Source organism: Centrocercus urophasianus, unplaced genomic scaffold, assembly GCF_019232065.1.
Source record: "Centrocercus urophasianus isolate 14NV4802_14NV808 unplaced genomic scaffold, USGS_Curo_1.0 seq_41, whole genome shotgun sequence".
NCBI lineage: Eukaryota > Metazoa > Chordata > Aves > Galliformes > Phasianidae > Centrocercus > Centrocercus urophasianus.
In genome coordinates this window covers 511729-532061 of record NW_024884989.1, presented here as the reverse complement: position 1 = coordinate 532061, position 20333 = coordinate 511729, and the positions used below count along the sequence as shown (strand labels likewise).

Sequence of the window (20333 nt, the reverse complement as noted above, 5' to 3'; positions counted from 1 at the left end):
GAAAGTCAGGGAGGTAAGCAGCAGAATTGAGCACTTCGGACTTCATAAGACCAGAATTCACATTATTCAGGGAACTGTTGATTCAGGGAATACCCTTGAAAGCAACTACGCAAAAGAACACTGCTCAGGAGAGACAGATAGTGTATAAAAAAAATACTGAGACCTCAGGAACAAATCACCTTGTTCTTCAGGAAGACTAGCAATTTCATCTTAGCTTCCTGGTGACTTAAACCACAAAATTATACAAGATGTGGAAACAAGGACTGGCAAAAAAATAGTAGTGTTGGGCACGTAGGGAGATTAAGCATAACAGTTCTGTGGGTATGATGCAAAAGAATACTCAGGGAAAACATGCCTCCCACTGAATTTAGGAGACCACCTGGTGCAGGATGATACAGAAAATACTTCAGTATGCAGCAACTTTTCTTCATCAGTCTTCACAGTCAAAACTTTCACTCAGAAATCTGCATCTTCCAGCAGTGTTTTTTTCCTCCTTTTTTTCCTGATAATTAGCATACCTTTGCTCTGAACATTCACTGTAACGTCATGAAGTAGCTGTCAACATACTAAAACTGAACTGCCTCCTTTCTATGTGTTTTATTAACAGAATCATACAGCATTTTTGGCTATTTTAACTCTTCGAAGATGTTGCCTATAGTCATACTACAATTATTACCACGTAGCAAATTTTCAGCAATTTTTCACTTTTAACTATGTCCACAGACGCATTTGAATGAAATAGCTCAGGACTGCTTATCCTTCAGACTAATCCCTAGCTAGTGTTTTTGTGAAGCACTCTCTGACAGTGTTCACAAATACAGTTTTGCCACTACAACATAAAGTTAGCATTTTCCCATTCTGTATGGAGTAGTTCTAGTCCCTGTTGCTGTTGCATTCCTTGCTCTAGCAGTGTGGTACTCCTCTCTGAACTGCAAGTAGTGATCACATCCCGAGAGGTGGTTGATGAGAAGTGAGAAGAGACTTGGTGAAGGACTTGAAGCTGAAAACTTGAGGTAACCTACTTCTGAATTCCCTGAACAACGTAAGCATGGACAAATGGTGACACAGGTTTTCAATGCTCAACATGATGTCTTCACAATTTCCAAATATTTTGAGTACAGTCTATTTGATTTGAATCTGCTGTACAACTGAAAAGAAAGAGCAGCAAATTGGCAGTATATGTTCCTAATCATAGAATCATAGAATCGTGGAATTGCTCAGGTTGGAAAAGACCTTAAGGATCATCGAGTCCAATCACAACCTAACCATACTACCCTAGCAGCCCTCCGCTGAATCATGCCCCTGAGCACCACATTCAAATAATAACTGAATGCCTCATTTTTTCCAAGAATCCATGACTGACTGGCTGCAGATCTTTTCTCAGACTGCCAGTGTTACACAAGACAGTCTGTTACCTCCATAGCTCTTGTGTCGATAGTACTGTGGTGTTAAACTTTTTCTTGGATTGTGAACGTGTAAATATAAACATTTTGATGGGATGGTAGTGCTGGATAGAGGATTTATTAGAATGCACGGCATCTACAATGGTACGCTGAGGTAATATATGAGATTGTGTCTACAAACATGACTGGGTGAGGGATACTGTCCTGGAGAGCTGTAGGTAAGGAAGGGATTGGGGGCATCTGTAACTGTGGTTTGACAAGAGGGGATTATTTATGTAGATGACACATACATCAAATGCATGTGAAATGTGTAAGAGAGTGACCAGAGAGAAAGCAGAAGTTCTAGGGGAGTCCTTTTTTAATGACATACACACAAAAGCATATATTATCTATGCATACATAAATATATATTTTAATTTGATATCTCAAAGTCAGCTCAGGAATCTGTGTAGAGTTCCATTTCAAACTAAAGTCTCCTGTTACTTGGAAGAGCCTCCTGAACTTCAACTCAATGTATTTCAAACCATCTCAGCTATTGTGACTGTCCTAAATAGAAACTGCAGCTGTAATACATTTTGACTTCCTGATTTTTAGAACATACAAATGCAAACAGTTCTTAAAAACAATTTGCTGATTTTTGACCTACCTTTCCTGTTGCTTTCAGTGTGTCTGTTCCTGAAGCATCATAGACATGCTGTTGTTCCCATTGTGTGACTAAAGAACTGTGGTATAAACATACCAAGCAAACTGCCATGGGTCAAACAGCAAATCACTGAGAAAGCCAGCAATAGAAACCATAAGTTCCAGCATCCAAGTTCTCTAAGTGCCTTGAGTAGTCTAGATTTTCTCCTCAACACACTTGATAAATTATTTATAGATATATTCACATAGTCAGTAAGATATAAAACCATTCTAATTATATCATTCAAATCAAATGACAATTATGTCTGTAGTTTGCCAGACAATGCTTTGCCAAAGAAATTTTGCCAGAAATGTTTTGACCGAAGAAAGGGGGAGCATCTACAGCTTCTGCAGACGAGACACTATAAAATCTCCCAGGGACAAGTCTGGCCCGTCTCCACAGAAGGCTTCAAGGTAAGAGCATGCATTTTGTGAGCTTGGAAAAAGAGGACACTGTCCTTGCAATAATCCAGTCAATTTATCCTGCCCCTGCCGACCATTTCCATTATGGACTGTCCATGTGAACAAAACTGTTTATATAATTTCAGTGCATGTCTGTAACTGCAATCTAGGAATCTTCTCTAAAACTCTTTGCTGCATCAAGAAACAACTGCCATTCCTATTTCACAGGACTGACAATTTTCCCCTATAGAAGTCATTCTTAAAGGGCAATGCTAAATAATGCACTCCTACAGTACAGACTGTTTACAGGATTATTTACAGCTGCGTGATTTCTCATTGTAGCAGGCTTGTACAGACGTGCTTAGGCTAGACTGTTGAAAACAGGAAAGATCTAACAAGTGAAGTAACTTAATTAATAGTCCACATGGTAATACTTTTAAAAAGGAAGCACTGTCTTAATGAATCATCATTCATAATTAAGGACCAGACAGAGAGTGGTTTTCTCCAGCTGTAGGTTCTTTTATGTGAAGGTCTGAAAACTGATCAGAATTGATCAAAGAGAGATGCAAAACTGTAGTCAGTATTGAGATGATATTCTATTATTTATTGTTGAGGTTTTTCAGAAGTCCAAGTCCCTCTCTTGAGTAGTACTTAGAACTTTCAAGTTCAAGTCAGAGTGAATGTAAGTGGTCGTTGCTAAGAGGCTTTCCTGAAGATTAACAAGAATTTTATTAGCTTCATTGTAAGGAATTTATCAGTGATCCACAACATTTTTGCCCCACCAGACTCTGCTAAGGTGCCTTCAGTGAAGAGCAGCCATGGCTTCTTCAGATGCTGAGATGGCTGTCTTTGGAGAGGCAGCTCCCTACCTCCGAAAGTCAGAGAAGGAAAGAATCGAGGCCCAGAACAAGCCTTTTGATGCCAAGTCATCTGTCTTTGTGGCCCATCCAAAGGAATCCTTTGTGAAAGGGACAATCCAAAGCAGGGAAACAGGGAAGGTCACTGTCAAGACTGAAGCTGGAGAGGTGAGAAAAAAGCAAGCTTCAGATCAGCATTTAATCATCACTCTGAGCTTTTAGCTGACATAGGCAGATCTTTCACTTCCTTTACAGACTCTGACCGTGAAGGAAGATCAGGTCTTCTCCATGAACCCTCCCAAGTACGATAAAATTGAGGACATGGCCATGATGACCCACCTCCACGAACCCGCTGTGCTGTACAACCTCAAAGAGCGTTATGCAGCCTGGATGATCTACGTAAGTACCAGCAGCTCTCTTCCTTGGCTGGTAGCTGGGGAGGACTGCTGTGCCAGGCTGAGTGGAAGCCATCGTGCCGTGTCCCTTCCTCGCAGACCTACTCGGGCCTCTTCTGTGTCACTGTCAACCCCTACAAGTGGCTGCCGGTGTACAACCCGGAGGTGGTGTTGGCCTACCGAGGCAAAAAGCGCCAGGAGGCCCCTCCACACATCTTCTCCATCTCTGACAACGCCTATCAGTTCATGCTGACTGGTGAGTTGATCCCAAATTCATTCTACTAAAAAGGTGTTTTAAAAATAAGGAGAATTTTCCTGATGACATATTATCTGTGTTTTGTTTGAGTTTTAGCATTAATCAGTGCTTCTTTAAACAGGCTTTTTGACATTTGTATTTCTACAAAGGAAGTACAGAACCACAGATATTTTGTTAGGAAAAATGATATGCTAACTGCTACCATATATGCTAATTGATGAGTTTGCTTAATCTCCTGCAAATTGCTACTGTAACGAGCTTTAAGTAGGTGGAAATATAGGAGTCTTTCTTGGAAACACAACAAACATGCAACAATCAAAATACAGTGTTTGAGATTAATGGAAAATTAATGCACTCAGCTGTAAGGATCCGTATTTGCTGAGTATTGTATTCCCATTACAATCAATAAAGACCTGGACCATGTAATGAATGTCTCGAAGGAGTAATTTCTGTGGCAAGAAGACACCTAGTGTCTGGTCTAGATTATACTGATCTATTGAGAATGAGGATAAAATGAAATGGTTTTAGAAAAATGATACAAAGGGAAAATAAAAAGCTTTTAATAATCAATCTACACTGGCTTTCATCAGTTTATTTGCTTTAGACTTTTTCTTCTCCTTATTTTCTCTTCCAATGAGTGTATTTAAATCAATGGTTCAGATTTTATATCTTCTTTTCCCGTTCTTTTGTTACATGATGGAAAGTAAATCAAAATTAGAATAAAGCCTGTCTATTTATGATCTCAGAAATATATAATTTCTGTATATGTAGAATAAAAAATGAAATAAGTGAAACTTGATGAGAAAGATTGGTTAGACGTTATTGTTTGTGAGCTCTCCAGATTTTCCCAGCTATATTTTATCTCCAGGAGAATTTAAGTGAGATCAATCCCCAATCTCAATAATTTTGTCATATATACTTAGCAATGATTAGAGAAATCAGATGAAAAAAAAAGAATACCTTTAAAGGCATATCAAAGGCATATATCTTTAAAGGAACATAAAAGTTACTCTGAAGTGATATCTTTACTGAACTTGCTGAGAATTCATGTACTGGGGCTACATAGCATTGCTACACATTAACTGTAATATCCAGTAATTTTCATTGCTTTCCATCCCTGCACCCCCTGCAGATTTCCATTCGCATTTGTCTCCTAGATTTTGTGTTTCTTGTTATTCATGAGCAGTAGGAAAAGCTTTTTTATCTCTGTCTTTTCACAGACCGCGAGAATCAGTCGATCCTGATCACGTAAGTACGCTCCTGCTCGGGTCCCTGCGGGGCTGCCCTGTGCAAGGGGACCTTCTCCCTGACCTCACGCTCTCTGCTTCTCTGTTTGGCTCGACAGCGGAGAATCCGGTGCAGGGAAGACTGTGAACACGAAACGTGTCATCCAGTACTTTGCAACAATTGCAGCTAGTGGGGAGAAGAAGAAAGAGGAGCAGTCTGGAAAAATGCAGGTAAGTTAGGGAAAATAGATAGAACACTTGATTTGTAAGTGCCCTTGCAACTAAACAATATTAATGAATAATTATCATCCTGTAGGGAACACTTGAGGATCAAATCATCAGCGCCAACCCACTGCTGGAGGCCTTTGGAAATGCCAAGACTGTGAGAAATGACAACTCCTCACGCTTTGTAAGTTGCTGCTTCAGACAAAAACTTTCACAGAATCACAGCATGGTTGAGGTGGGAAGGTGTGTTTGCAGGTGATCTGCTCCAACCTCCCTACTCGAGAGAACATACCCAGAGCAAGCTGTCCTGCAGCACGTCCTGGCAGCTTTGGAAGATCTCTAAGGAAGGAGATTCCACAGACTCTCTGTGCAATCTGTGTCAGCCATCAGCACAGTAAAGATGGAACTCTTGTGTTCCAAGTGTGTTTGTTTTTTTTCTCCTACTGTGTTTTGCCCTATCAGTAGGCAAGACTGGAAAGAGCCTGACTCCGACCTGTTTGCACCTTCCCTTGAGGCATTTCTAGACACTGAAAAGATGCCCCTGACATTTCTCTGTCATTTCTGTGCCTTCCCTCACAGAAATGGTGTTTCAGTCCTTTATTCTCCTTGCTTTATACAGGAGCAGTGAAATGCATCCAGGCTGAAATTGTTCTTTTTCCCCTCAACAGGGTAAATTCATCAGAATCCACTTTGGGGCCACAGGCAAACTGGCTTCTGCTGACATTGAAACTTGTAAGAGATGCTCCTGGCCTACTCACATTCCTTCCCAAATTCCCACCTCCATGTCCTGTCTTGTACCTGACTCTTCCTTCTTTCCTTCTCAGATCTGCTGGAGAAGTCCAGAGTCACTTTCCAGCTCAAGGCAGAAAGAAGCTACCACATCTTTTATCAGATCATGTCCAACAAGAAACCAGAGCTAATAGGTAGGAAGGATCATTACATCTTTTTGGAGATGATCACTAAGCAAGTCTTTTCTCTGCTGCCCAGCTGAAAAACTAAGTTTGTATCCTTTCTATCCCTGCTTTCAGACATGCTCCTTATTACCACCAACCCATATGATTATCACTTTGTGAGTCAAGGTGAGATTACTGTTCCCAGCATTGATGACCAAGAAGAGCTTATGGCTACAGATGTGAGTAACATACAAAACAGGTAATTTTATGGTCAGCGGCTCTTTTACAAATGTATTTATTTTACTGAGTCTGTTACCAGAGTGCCATTGACATCCTGGGCTTCACTGCTGATGAAAAGACTGCCATCTACAAGCTGACAGGGGCTGTCATGCACTATGGGAACTTGAAGTTCAAGCAGAAACAGCGAGAGGAGCAGGCAGAGCCAGATGGCACAGAAGGTATCATCTAACTCAAGAAACTCTGCAAAGGATACAGTATTTGTCACTAAAAGAGAGCTAAAATCAGGAAGATTTCAGGATTTTAGTATGTAAAATTAAGAATTAAAAAAACAGAATTCAATGGTCATGTAATTTTTGATACATCTACCTCATCTATCATATTTCTGTTTTAATTCTTTGACTACTTATTAAATAAAAATCTGGTGTGCACTGGCAGGAATTCAGGAACCATAGGCGCCTGCTGCATTAATGTTATTGGTCATACACTTGTTAGGATAGATTTATATTTTGGGGTAATTAAGTGCTCTAGTTCTAATGGCTCTAACACCTATTCACCCTCACCTGCTGGGAAGGAACAGATATGTGAGATGCATGTTTGATTCCTCTCCTGTACAGAAGGACCTAAAGTCCACACCTCCAGTTCTCTGAATCAAGACTCACTTGCTATAGGAATAGAAAGTGTGAAGTATTGTAGTCACGTCTGAAAGAGGATAAAAGCAGTGAGTTCTCCTTAATAACATTTGTAAAAACCAAAGCTTAGAAAGAACTTTGTGTCCTATAGCGAACAGAGACATTAGCTTTGTAGCTTTAACTCAAATATTTCTTTGCAAATTTGTAACAGTGAACATGGCTGTTACTTTTGAGACAATCTCTAAGGACCAAACTTAAGGCACTGTCCAACATTTAATTCTCTTCTCACTCTTTCTTGGTGCTTAGTTGCTGACAAGGCTGCCTACCTGATGGGTCTGAACTCAGCAGACCTGCTCAAGGCCCTGTGCTACCCTCGAGTCAAAGTTGGGAATGAGTATGTGACCAAAGGTCAAACTGTGCAGCAGGTAAGAAACACAGTCACCTGAAACCATGCTTTGAATCAAGATCTCTTGGGTTCTCCTCTGCTCCATACTCCAAACCCTTTCTCCATGCATCAGGTGCACAATTCAGTTGGTGCTCTGGCAAAGGCTGTCTATGAGAAGATGTTCTTGTGGATGGTTGTTCGCATCAACCAGCAGCTGGACACCAAGCAGCCCAGGCAGTATTTCATTGGTGTCCTGGACATCGCCGGCTTTGAGATCTTTGACGTGAGTAGCACAGCTTTCCTAGCAGTTTCTTAAAATGGCAATTGAGAATAAAGGGAATTCTGAGACATATTTAAGAGAAGATACAATCCTCTGCACTTTTAGTTTGGAATTGCCTTTTCCTTAATCACAGAAAAAAAGAAAAAAAGAAAAAAAAAAAAAAAAAAAAAAAGAGGGAGACCTTAAACTATAATCCATGAAGAAGAATTACACATCTTGCTATTATTCCTGAGCCTTGTAAACATTTTTTGCAACTCTTTTTACTTTCGGCAGTTCAACAGCTTTGAGCAGCTGTGCATCAACTTCACCAATGAGAAACTGCAACAGTTTTTCAACCACCACATGTTTGTGCTGGAACAAGAGGAGTACAAGAAGGAAGGCATTGAATGGACATTCATTGACTTTGGGATGGACCTGGCTGCCTGCATTGAGCTCATTGAGAAGGTATATTTCCATCAGCAAAAAAGATAAGCCTCAGTTAATTTTCTCTGTCAAATGATCATGAAATGCACAGAAACAACCTTATCTTTTGACTCTACCTTCTTTTTAATCAAAAGATGCATCCTTTTTTTATCTGTTTCTCTGTCCTATCTGTTGTGCTATCTTCCAGCCCATGGGCATCTTCTCCATCCTGGAAGAGGAGTGCATGTTCCCCAAGGCAACTGACACCTCTTTCAAGAACAAGCTCTATGACCAGCATCTGGGCAAGTCCAGCAACTTCCAGAAGCCCAAGCCAGCCAAAGGCAAGGCTGAGGCCCACTTCTCCTTGGTGCACTACGCTGGCACAGTGGACTACAACATCACTGGTTGGCTTGAGAAGAACAAGGACCCCCTGAACGAAACTGTCATTGGGTTGTACCAGAAGTCATCTGTGAAGACACTGGCCTTACTGTTTGCCACCTACGGTGGAGCAGATGCAGGTCAGTTCTGTAAATTCTATCCTTTCATAAACATTCAAAGTTAATTGGAGCAGGGAACACTAAATGTTTAATGTCTCCAATATGCAGAATCCATATTTGGTACTCTTCATTTTTATCAAATGCAGAGGCTGGCGGAGGCAAAAAGGGTGGCAAGAAGAAGGGTTCTTCTTTCCAAACTGTTTCAGCTCTTTTCCGGGTACAGTAATGTATTCCTTATCTCTTTGTAACATGGAGAAAGGGTAAAAACAATATTAAATATTAAGGTGCTACTTTTGAATTACTGTGAAGTTGATAAAATTATTCTCATTACTGTTATTTTCAAGATTAATTTTAATATTATTAATATGTATTTCTCAAAATCAAGTATGTATGTTTCAGTTATTAAGAAAAGAGAATCTTATTTTAGTTTGTTTGTTTTGAGAAGATTGTACTATTTTTTTAAGTCTTTGGGTCAGACTTCAGCTGTAATTTTAGCATACCTGCATTTCTATGAGGCTTGTATTATGGTGAATTCAGAGTTTCCTTAGAAACATTTTACAAGAAGGTATTTAACTTATTTAAAAACAGAATAAAACTGGTTTTTACTCAAACAGATTAACTTTAGTAGATAGAACACAAAAAACTTCATTATTTTGTGTGGAAGTGAGAAACTGTATAATAGTTTCCACTGGATTAACAGCACAATAGCAGTATTTCAGAATTCAATAATGACATTAACTATCTACAAATGGAATAAATGTTTGGGCTTTGTGGCTTTACCGGAGTGTTTGGAAGCATAGCTAATTCTGACAAGTCTCAACAGTCATTCCCATAAGCTTGATGTATCAGACACCAGACAAAACTGACATTACTTACTGATCCCTCTAGGAGAACTTAAACAAGCTGATGACCAACCTGCGGAGCACTCACCCCCATTTTGTCCGCTGCATCATCCCAAATGAAACAAAAACACCTGGTAAGAAGCTTAAGCAAAAAGAGATTTTCCTCTTTAACAACCATTCCCTCTTTGTAGAAAACTGGTATTCATTTATGCAATGAATTGTTAGGTGCCATGGAGCATGAACTGGTGCTGCACCAGCTGCGCTGTAACGGCGTGCTGGAGGGGATCAGGATTTGCAGGAAAGGCTTCCCCAGCAGAGTCCTCTATGCAGACTTTAAACAGAGGTAAAAGGCTTTCTCTCCTTACTGATTTTAGCTATGCTGAGCACCCTGTACAACTGATTAAACCCACTCTATTTCCTACTCTATGCACTGCACAGAATTTCTTTATTCTTTTCAAAAAAGAGGCTAATCCTACGGACTCGTCTCCATAAATATCAGCTTAAGTATCAGTAGTATTGAGGTTCTGCATACATCGGTTTCATTAGCATGAAAACAGTTCCTATAAAACTATCATTTCTCCCGCAGAACATCAAGGCATTCAATACAAGCAGTGTTTGCTTGTTGAATACATCCTAATCTGTTTTTGACTGCAGATACAAGGTTCTTAATGCCAGTGCCATCCCCGAGGGACAGTTCATTGACAGCAAGAAAGCTTCTGAGAAACTCCTTTCATCTATTGATGTGGACCACACCCAGTACAAATTTGGTCACACCAAGGTACCAACTCTCCTCAACTCAGTCCCTGTATCTGTGTTTTGTTCTCCCTGACAGTGATGCACTGCAATGTTCTGTTTCTCCAGGTGTTCTTCAAAGCTGGGCTGCTGGGACTCCTGGAGGAGATGAGGGATGAGAAGCTGGCACAGCTCATCACTCGCACACAGGCCAGGTGCAGGGGCTTCCTGATGAGAGTGGAGTACCAGAGAATGGTGGAGAGGAGGTAGGTGTTCCCCATCTTCACTTAAAGGCACTTTGGGGAAAGTCCTAGTGATCATATCACACAAAATAATCAAATGTGCATTTTCATTATGCTTCAGAGAGTCCATCTTCTGCATCCAGTACAACGTTCGTGCATTCATGAATGTCAAGCACTGGCCCTGGATGAAGCTGTTCTTCAAGATCAAGCCCCTGCTGAAGAGTGCAGAGTCTGAGAAGGAGATGGCAAACATGAAACAAGAGTTTGAGAAGACCAAGGAAGAGCTTGCAAAGTCTGAGGCCAAGAGGAAGGAGCTGGAGGAGAAAATGGTGTCCCTACTGCAGGAGAAAAATGACCTGCAGCTCCAAGTACAGGCTGTGAGTTTATCATTCACTTATCACAGAGAAAATAAGTTTGCATGTTCAGATTTTTCTTCATCAAACAGAAGGTCAGATTACAGAAGACCACAAGTCAGAAGTTTGGAGATTTATCAGTCATTTGTATGCACTGTTTAGGAAACAGGTGTTTCCACATGATAAGCCCTCTTGAATGCCCGTACAAAGAATAAGTGAACATGAAGTTGGAGTCACTGCTTTTGCTTTGAGCTAAAGAAGTTATATCTACAGCTAGTAAACATGCAATACTCAGAGTTCTACCTAAACCCTCGACACCCTCTGAGCAATTGAATTCTGCAGAGGCTGTCTTCATAGCACCAGGATGTAGAACAGTGAATTCCTTCTGGAGTGTAAATGCAAGCTAGAGTTTAAACTAGTATAAACTGTTCAGGGGAAGCCATCCACCCTTTTCTTATTTACTATAAACTAATCATTCACTCTGAAATTGGGAAATACATCTTCTTATTTCCACTTAGTTTGAGAAGATACAGACACCGAGTTCCTGTTTCTGAGAAACAGTCACACCACCTGCGGGTCTTTTTCTGTCCTCCGCTATTAATTCCATAATAGACTCTATGTGCTTTTGATTTAACTAGTGTAAATCAAGGTCAAGTTATAATGAAAAAAAATATTTTTAAAGTTTTTGTGAACACTGAAATTTTTTGCATCTCTTTTTTTTTCTTTTTTTTTTTTTCTTTTTTTTTTTTTATTTGCACTGTATGGTAGCTTATTGTAAACAGTGCTCTAAGAACCCTGTAGAGACACAGCGCTTTACAAAATAAAACACTGATTAAAAATAAGCACAAATATATTTAGCATTCAAGAATCACTATAAAAATCAGCTTAGATTAGATAAATTAACAGATAAAACCAGTACACAGTACTTAATTATTCAGTTATTTGAACATTCCAATAGAAAAATAGGAAAACTGTGTTATCTATTTTCCCTGGTATTTGAAGAAAAATAAATACCCCATTAAAATCTCTTGTCAGATATTTACCTCTCAAGAGTATTTGGAAAAAAGCAAATTTATAATATCAAAAATCTCACCAGAGTAAGAGGATGTGGCGTTCAGTTGAAATCTGCATATGAAACTCCATACAAACTTTGGGAAGATGATAGGTAGAAGATGTGCATGAGTTATACCCCATTTAATAAAGGAGCATTCTTAATAAATTTATAGACTCCTTTTCTTCCATTAAATTGTTCCTTAGATTACCAAAACTATTACTCCCCACAAAAAAGTGTTTTCTACGGGATTAAATCACAAAAGAAAATTCAATACAGCAGTTTTGAAGAAGAAAGAGTCTGTAACATCTTTGTTCACTGTGTAAGTGAGAATTTCTCACACTTACCCCATCCATCAGACGCATTTAGGAGAGAAAAAAAATTCAGAATCAATAGTTTCCAGAGAAAGGTTGTATACCCTTCCCAAAAACAAACAAACAAACAAAACCAACACATTCAGCAAAATAAGTCAGTTGTGTGAGTAATAGACAATTTCAGCCCTGCTTTTACAACACATTTAGAAAACTTCAGAACATAAATGAAGAAAATATGTGTCTTCCCCTCAGGAAGCAGATAGCTTGGCTGATGCTGAAGAAAGATGTGACCAGCTCATCAAAACCAAAATCCAGCTGGAAGCCAAAATTAAGGAGGTGACAGAAAGGGCTGAGGATGAGGAGGAAATTAATGCTGAGCTGACAGCCAAGAAGAGGAAACTGGAGGATGAATGCTCAGAGCTGAAGAAAGATATAGATGACCTGGAGTTAACGTTGGCCAAGGTTGAGAAGGAAAAGCATGCCACTGAGAACAAGGTATGAGGCAGAAGTTGTCACTCTGGAAAGAATTCTGCTTTGATACACAGTATGAAATTGTAAACAACATTTTTTATATACATTTACTTTCCACTTGTCAAAGGTGAAAAACCTCACAGAGGAGATGGCAGCCCTGGATGAGACTATTGTGAAGCTGACAAAAGAGAAGAAAGCCCTCCAAGAGGCCCATCAGCAGACACTGGATGACCTGCAGGCTGAAGAGGACAAAGTCAATACGCTGACCAAAGCTAAAACCAAGCTGGAGCAGCAAGTGGACGATGTAAGCAAAATGCATATAGCCATTACAGGACAGTTGTGGAGATAAATATGGCTGGCAGAGCACTGATGATCCCATTCCGTTTAGCTGGAAGGGTCCCTGGAGCAAGAGAAGAAGCTGCGCATGGACCTTGAGAGAGCAAAGAGGAAACTTGAAGGAGACCTGAAGTTGGCCCATGATAGCATAATGGATTTGGAAAATGATAAGCAGCAGCTGGATGAGAAACTGAAGAAGTAAGTGAGGTTGTGGGACACCTGAGTGCTGGGCAGGTGCACGTAGGAGGTTTTGTTCAGGTGTTAACACAGTTTGTTTTGTGCAAAAGGAAAGACTTTGAAATCAGCCAAATCCAGAGCAAAATTGAGGATGAGCAAGCCCTGGGCATGCAGTTACAGAAGAAGATCAAGGAGCTGCAGGCAAGTCTCTGGTCCTTCCCTTCTGGTCTTCAGAAAACATCTGAAGGAGAAGGACATGGGTGTGAAGGGTCCCTGATGCTCCCCAGGCCCGTATTGAGGAACTGGAGGAGGAAATCGAGGCAGAGCGAACCTCTCGAGCCAAAGCAGAGAAGCACCGAGCTGACCTCTCCAGGGAGCTGGAGGAGATCAGTGAGCGCCTGGAGGAAGCAGGAGGGGCTACGGCAGCTCAGATCGATATGAACAAAAAGCGTGAGGCAGAATTTCAGAAGATGCGCCGTGACCTGGAAGAGGCCACGCTGCAGCACGAAGCCACGGCTGCCGCCCTGCGGAAGAAGCATGCGGACAGCACAGCGGAGCTTGGGGAGCAGATCGACAACCTGCAACGAGTCAAGCAGAAGCTGGAGAAGGAGAAGAGTGAACTGAAGATGGAGATTGATGACTTGGCCAGCAACATGGAGTCTGTCTCCAAAGCCAAGGTACAGGATACTTTAGACTTATTATCCTATGGCCAAAAACATGATTCTGAACCTTTAAATTACAATTTGCAATCGCACTCAGTAGTGTTACTTTTCATCACAAGAGCATCATACCAGAATATAATGATGTGCTCCTTTTCTCTAAATGTTCTTCATACCTAGGCAAATCTGGAGAAGATGTGCCGCACACTGGAAGATCAGCTGAGTGAGATTAAGACAAAGGAGGAAGAGCATCAGCGCATGATCAATGACCTCAATACTCAAAGAGCTCGACTGCAGACAGAAGCAGGTAAGGTATCCATACACTCCTGAAGAATGGGAAAATTTCCAAGTAATTCTGCCAAGAAAAGTGCCATGTTGTATTCAAGTTGGCCTATCCTCTATAAACTAGCATAAAGTGTTATAAGCGCATCTTGTTTTAGCATTTCTCTTGAAATTACAATCTATCTGTAAAATTTTTCAGGTGAATATTCACGGCAGGTGGAAGAAAAAGATGCTTTGATATCTCAGTTATCAAGAGGCAAGCAGGCATTTACTCAACAGATTGAGGAATTAAAGAGACATCTAGAAGAAGAAATCAAGGTACCTCCTTTGTTTTGTAGCAGGGTAGGCTTGGGATTCAGCTAATTTTTTTCTTAAATAATTCCTATAATTCTACATAAAATCAAAATTTTCATTTTGCACATTTCGAAACTGGTGGACAGCTTCGCAAACCACCCTACCTATTGGAGGAAGAAAGTCAATGAAGGCATCACCTCCAAAGTGGATATAAAAGTAGGAAAGGACATCCTTAGATTTTCAGTTGGTTTAATGATGGTGTATACTGTTTATATACCATTGCCTAATGGTGTATAAACAAGACTGAAATACGTCTATATAAACTGAGTTTCTATTTTACTTTAATGCAGTATGACATTCAGAACAAATTTCAAAGAATTCAGACTAACATTTTTTCTTTAGAATCTACCCATCATATCTCCTGAACAAACATTCCATGTTCTGATGATTGAACTATTAAGAACCTTTTGAGAATATATACACACTTTTTCATATTGAGCTGACCACAGATTTCTGATTCAAATTGCTTTAAACAATTTTCCCTTTCTCACCATACTACTGTCTCACAGGCAGTTCATTGCCTTAATAAAATTTTCTCCACAGGCCAAGAACGCCCTCGCCCACAGCTTGCAATCTGCCCGCCACGACTGTGACTTGCTCCGGGAACAATACGAGGAGGAGCAGGAAGCCAAGGGTGAGCTGCAGCGTGCCCTGTCCAAGGCCAACAGCGAAGTGGCCCAGTGGAGAACCAAATATGAGACGGACGCTATTCAGCGCACAGAGGAGCTGGAGGAGGCCAAGTATGTGGAGGGGAAGGCTGGTAGAAAGTAGTGGAAATTTGAAGAAATCTCTGACATACTGAAGGGCAAAAGACAAATAGCAGTTTGGAGAGGAGTGATAAGAAGGGAAATTTGTGCTGTTGAGATGGTGGTTTCAAAAGGACAAATAGGCAACGTGATAGAATGCAAGACAAAGGCAGTGTATGATGTATGCAGTGAGATGAGGAATTGAGGAATTTCTAGACTTGAGGAAAGGAAAAGGGAATAAAGTTTGGGAGACGCTCTGCATTAGGTGCATCTGGGGAGAACACTGTGAAGTGCCTAAGTACGGTAGTGAAAAAGACAGAAAAATCTCCACTTTGCTCCCAAAGTCTGAGCTGTGCTTACAACCTTCCAGGAAGAAGCTGGCACAGCGCCTGCAGGAGGCAGAGGAACACGTTGAAGCCGTGAATGCCAAATGTGCTTCCCTGGAAAAGACAAAGCAGAGGCTGCAGAATGAGGTGGAGGACCTGATGATCGACGTGGAGCGAGCAAATGCTGCCTGCGCAGCTCTGGACAAGAAGCAGAAGAACTTTGACAAGGTATTCTGGGCTCCAGGCCTGTGTTTTCTGAGCAGAACGTGATTGTCGCATCCGAACTCACGATCTGTTTTTCCTCAGATCCTGGCGGAGTGGAAGCAGAAGTACGAGGAAACGCAGGCTGAGCTGGAGGCCTCCCAGAAGGAGTCTCGCTCCCTCAGCACAGAGCTGTTCAAGATGAAGAATGCCTATGAGGAGTCCCTGGACCACCTGGAAACGCTGAAGCGTGAGAACAAGAACTTGCAGCGTAAGTCGCTCAGCCTTTCCTGCTGGCAGGGCTTTCTCAGAAGCTCTCCTGCCCACCTCTCCACCTGGATCTGTGCCTGCAGTGATGGGAGCAGACCTGTTATGCTGGGGTCACAGGGCCTTTCCCTCTATGCTCTATACCTGACCATGTGAATGTTCATTCTTCTCTACAGAGGAGATTTCTGACCTCACGGAGCAGATTGCAGAGGGAGGAAAGGCGATTCATGAGCTGGAGAAAGTCAAGAAGCAGATTGAGCAGGAGAAGTCTGAAATCCAGGCTGCCTTGGAGGAAGCTGAGGTACATGCTCATAATAACCGGCATCCACACTAAAAATATCAGCAGGGAGGAAATCTGATGAAGAAAGGCATGGTTGTCCTCTGTTCTGGCTACAGGGCATACCTACCTCAGATTTCCTGAGATATTCCGTATTCAGCTAGAAAGTAAGAAGTCGTTTTACTTACATGGATAAATGATGACAATTATTTGTCCAGGCCTCCCTGGAACATGAAGAGGGGAAGATCCTGCGTCTCCAACTGGAGCTCAACCAGGTCAAGTCTGAGATTGACAGGAAGATAGCAGAGAAAGATGAGGAAATTGACCAGCTGAAGAGAAACCACCTCAGAATTGTGGAGTCCTTGCAGAGCAGCCTGGATGCTGAGATCAGGAGCAGGAATGAAGCCCTGCGGCTGAAGAAGAAGATGGAGGGAGACCTGAATGAAATGGAGATCCAGCTGAGCCATGCCAACCGTGTTGCTGCAGAGGCACAAAAGAACCTGAGAAACACGCAGACAGTCTTGAAGGTCTGTTCAGCAAAATACACATAAGGGAATGTTTTCCCTGACATTTTAGTCACCTTGGGTTTGCTGTGCCCCTTGTCGTTTCTCTCGTCTCTTCTACAGGATACCCAGATACACTTGGACGATGCTCTCAGGACTCAGGAGGACCTGAAGGAGCAGGTGGCCATGGTGGAGCGCAGAGCAAACCTGCTGCAGGCTGAGATTGAGGAGCTACGGGCAGCCCTGGAGCAGACGGAGCGCTCGAGGAAAGTGGCTGAGCAGGAGCTTCTGGATGCAAGTGAGCGTGTGCAGCTCCTCCATACCCAGGTGAGGCCTTGATGCTCCAACTAGTTGTGTAGACACTGTTATAGTGGCAGGAAATAGTGGTGCCAACAATGAGAACATGGTCACAGTCCATCAGCTTAGCCCACCACTGAAATTGTGTAAACAGCCATTTCACAAAGAATTCCACATTTAAAATGCAAAGGTTGAAGAGTAAAGAATTGGTTTAGACTGTAGCTGGTGTATTCCAGGTCTCAGAGTACAAGTCTTGCAATCTCTATTTGTACAGAACACCAGCTTGATCAACACCAAGAAGAAACTAGAAACAGACATTGCCCAAATCCAGAGCGAAATGGAGGATACCATCCAGGAAGCCCGCAATGCTGAAGAGAAGGCCAAGAAGGCCATCACCGATGTGAGTCGTGGCTCTTTCACTGCTGACAGCCGACACATTTCTCCCAAGAAGTCTCTGACTCCAAACTGGCTTTGCTGCTTTGCCTCTCCAGGCGGCCATGATGGCAGAAGAGCTGAAGAAGGAGCAGGACACCAGTGCCCACCTGGAGAGGATGAAGAAGAACCTGGACCAGACGGTGAAGGACCTGCAGCTCCGTCTGGATGAGGCAGAGCAGCTGGCCCTGAAGGGAGGCAAGAAGCAAATCCAGAAGCTGGAGGCCAGGGTGCGTAGGGCTGGTATTCGTGCAAGTGTGTGCAATGCCAGGTCAGAGATAGCAGGGAAGCTCCAAATATTGGCTTTTCATTGCAGGTGCGGGAGCTGGAAGGGGAGGTTGATGCTGAACAGAAGCGCAGCGCTGAAGCCGTGAAGGGTGTGCGCAAGTACGAGAGGAGGGTGAAGGAGCTGACCTACCAGGTAAGGCTGATGGCATCTTTGTGTTGACATAGCATTCTATAGGAAGCCACTGCATTTCTCTATGAAGTCCAAGAGGAAATGTCATTTTGTCGTGTGGGGAAAATAAATTCTTTCCTGTTTACTGTCTGCTTTAGTCTGAGGAAGACCGTAAGAATATTCTTAGACTCCAGGATCTGGTGGACAAACTGCAGATGAAGGTGAAATCCTACAAGAGACAAGCTGAGGAGGCTGTAAGTATTTCTGGTAGAGTTAACAAATACAACTTCCTGAGGTGGAACAGAAAATATATCAGGGACTTGGAAAGCATAGAAACTGATGAATAATGATGGCTTCAACTGGATACAGTTTTGTGTTTACCTTACTCCTCCTTATGAATCCTCTGTTGGATGGTTTACCTAGAGAATTTTAATGGCTCTAGTAACATATTCCTGATAATATAACTGGCGTTGCTTTATTTGGGCCATGCTGTTTTCAGGGGTAAACTGAGAGATATGCTGTAGTCTCTTTCATACTGGAGGGCAGACTGGCAGATAGGGCTCACAACCATTCTCTTAGCTGATAAATTTCTGAGGTCTGATTTCTTCCTCCACACAGCCAAGTACAGAGAAATTTTGCTGAACTATGATGTGTAGTTGATTTGAGAGGGGGAGATTTAGGGCATCTTAACTGACTTACCTCTTTCATGTTCCTCACCTTATATTAGGGATTGCAGAACTAGGACACTGAACCAGAAGAGGAGATAGAAATTTTTAGTTCATCTGTTGAACTGGAAAAAAGTTTCCATTTTCTCTGCAAAGCAATCAACTTCCTTAAAAAAGTAGTGAGTTAAGAGTTACTTCCCACAGAGGCTGGGAGTGTGGATTGCAAGAGGTTTGTATGGCTATGGAAGGGAATCATAGAATCACAGAATTGTAGGGGTTGGAAGGGACCTCCAGAGATCATCGTGTCCAACCCCCTGCCAAAGCAGTTCCCTACACCAGGTCGCACAGGTAGGCATCCAGGCAGGTCTTGAACATCTCCAGAGAAGGAGACTCCACCACCTCCCTGGGCAGCCTGTTCCAGTGCTCCATCACCTCACTGTAAAGAAGTTCCTTCGCACATTGGTGCAGAACTTCCTATGCTGCAGTTTCCGGCCGTTTCCCTTTGTCCTGTCTCCACTCACCACTGAAAAGAGTCCGTCCTCGCCATTCTGCCCCCCACACCTTAGATATTTATAGATCTGGATCAGGTCCCCTCTCAGTCTTCTTTTCTCAAGGCTGAACAGACCCTGTTCACTCAGCCTTTCTTCATAGGAGAGATGCTCCAGGCCCTTCACCATCTTCGTGGCCCTCCGCTGGACTCTTTCCAAGAGTCCATATCATGCAGTTACATATCAGTGCTGTCACAGCAAATGTGGAGAAGGAATGTGAAACTACACTCACCAGTGGCACAAGAAGGCAGTTCCCTATCATCACTTATAAACCCACCTGTGGGGAACAAGCATACTTCCTTAGCCCAAATTTTTTAGTATGAAGACTAAACAGACTGCCAAAATTACACTACAGTTAGACTGTTGAGCTATGCTAATTTCAGACACAATCTGGAGGGCAAAAGTGAGATAAGACTTCAAAAACTGCTTTCCTTAGTTCAAATGGGATAATTTAAATAAGTGAAAATGAAAAGGTCTTTGGGAGGGGTCTGGGTCAGCAATGGGAGACAGGAAGTCCATGCTTCGTGCTGGGGAGACACCACAGTCCCTGAAAGCCTGCACAAAGGAAGACTGAAAACGTTGTCTTGGGTCCTCACCACCAACTCCTTGTCCTTGTACAGGAGGAGCTGTCCAATGTCAACCTCTCCAAGTTCCGCAAGATCCAGCACGAGCTGGAGGAAGCCGAGGAGCGGGCAGACATTGCAGAGTCACAGGTCAACAAGCTCCGAGTGAAGAGCCGGGAGTTTCACAGTAAGAAGATAGAAGGGGAAGAGTGAGGATGTCATGAGGCAGCAAAGCAGCCTGAGGAGTGCACAAAATGTGAACCCTCTGTCGCTTTCTTTTGCAATGCCTTTGTAACCATGTCAGTGTGTAGAGAATAAAAACCATAGATTAATATGCATAAGCACTACAAACAGTGGCTTCCTTGTTGTTTTCTTTTTCTTCTTTTCCTTTCTCTCTGATTTTCCTTTCCCTTTTTTCTTTTCCTTCTTCATTTTACTTTTTCTTTTTCATATTTTTTTTTTTTTCTGTTTTAATTTCCTTTCTCTTTTTTGTTTCCTTTTTCATTTGAATGAGCTTGGGATATTAC

At 42.1% G+C, this 20333-nt stretch overlaps 1 protein-coding gene across 2 annotated transcripts; it reads left to right on the top strand.

Moving 5' to 3' along the window:
- The first annotated feature begins 3291 nt into the window (after nucleotides 1–3291).
- On the top strand, nucleotides 3292–20019 carry LOC122168173 (myosin heavy chain, skeletal muscle, adult-like). 2 transcript variants are annotated; one of them, XM_042833282.1, is made up of 38 exons: nucleotides 3292–3511; nucleotides 3599–3742; nucleotides 3838–3994; nucleotides 5215–5242; nucleotides 5340–5451; nucleotides 5537–5629; nucleotides 6114–6177; nucleotides 6270–6368; nucleotides 6474–6577; nucleotides 6658–6796; nucleotides 7514–7632; nucleotides 7726–7875; nucleotides 8146–8316; nucleotides 8483–8792; nucleotides 8918–8988; nucleotides 9660–9747; nucleotides 9839–9956; nucleotides 10268–10391; nucleotides 10475–10611; nucleotides 10709–10964; nucleotides 12558–12800; nucleotides 12904–13080; nucleotides 13165–13310; nucleotides 13400–13490; nucleotides 13577–13966; nucleotides 14129–14255; nucleotides 14430–14548; nucleotides 15128–15324; nucleotides 15701–15884; nucleotides 15963–16128; nucleotides 16301–16425; nucleotides 16620–16928; nucleotides 17028–17231; nucleotides 17476–17601; nucleotides 17693–17863; nucleotides 17950–18054; nucleotides 18189–18284; nucleotides 19864–20019. In XM_042833282.1, exons 1-38 carry the CDS (start codon nucleotides 3305–3307, stop codon nucleotides 20017–20019), a joined length of 5823 nt encoding a protein of 1940 aa, XP_042689216.1. In that variant the 5' UTR covers nucleotides 3292–3304. The 2 variants fall into 2 exon arrangements, with proteins under 2 accessions (XP_042689216.1, XP_042689217.1); XM_042833283.1 differs by having other exon boundaries at nucleotides 8483–8801; nucleotides 8930–8988.
- The last annotated feature ends 314 nt before the right edge of the window (nucleotides 20020–20333 follow it).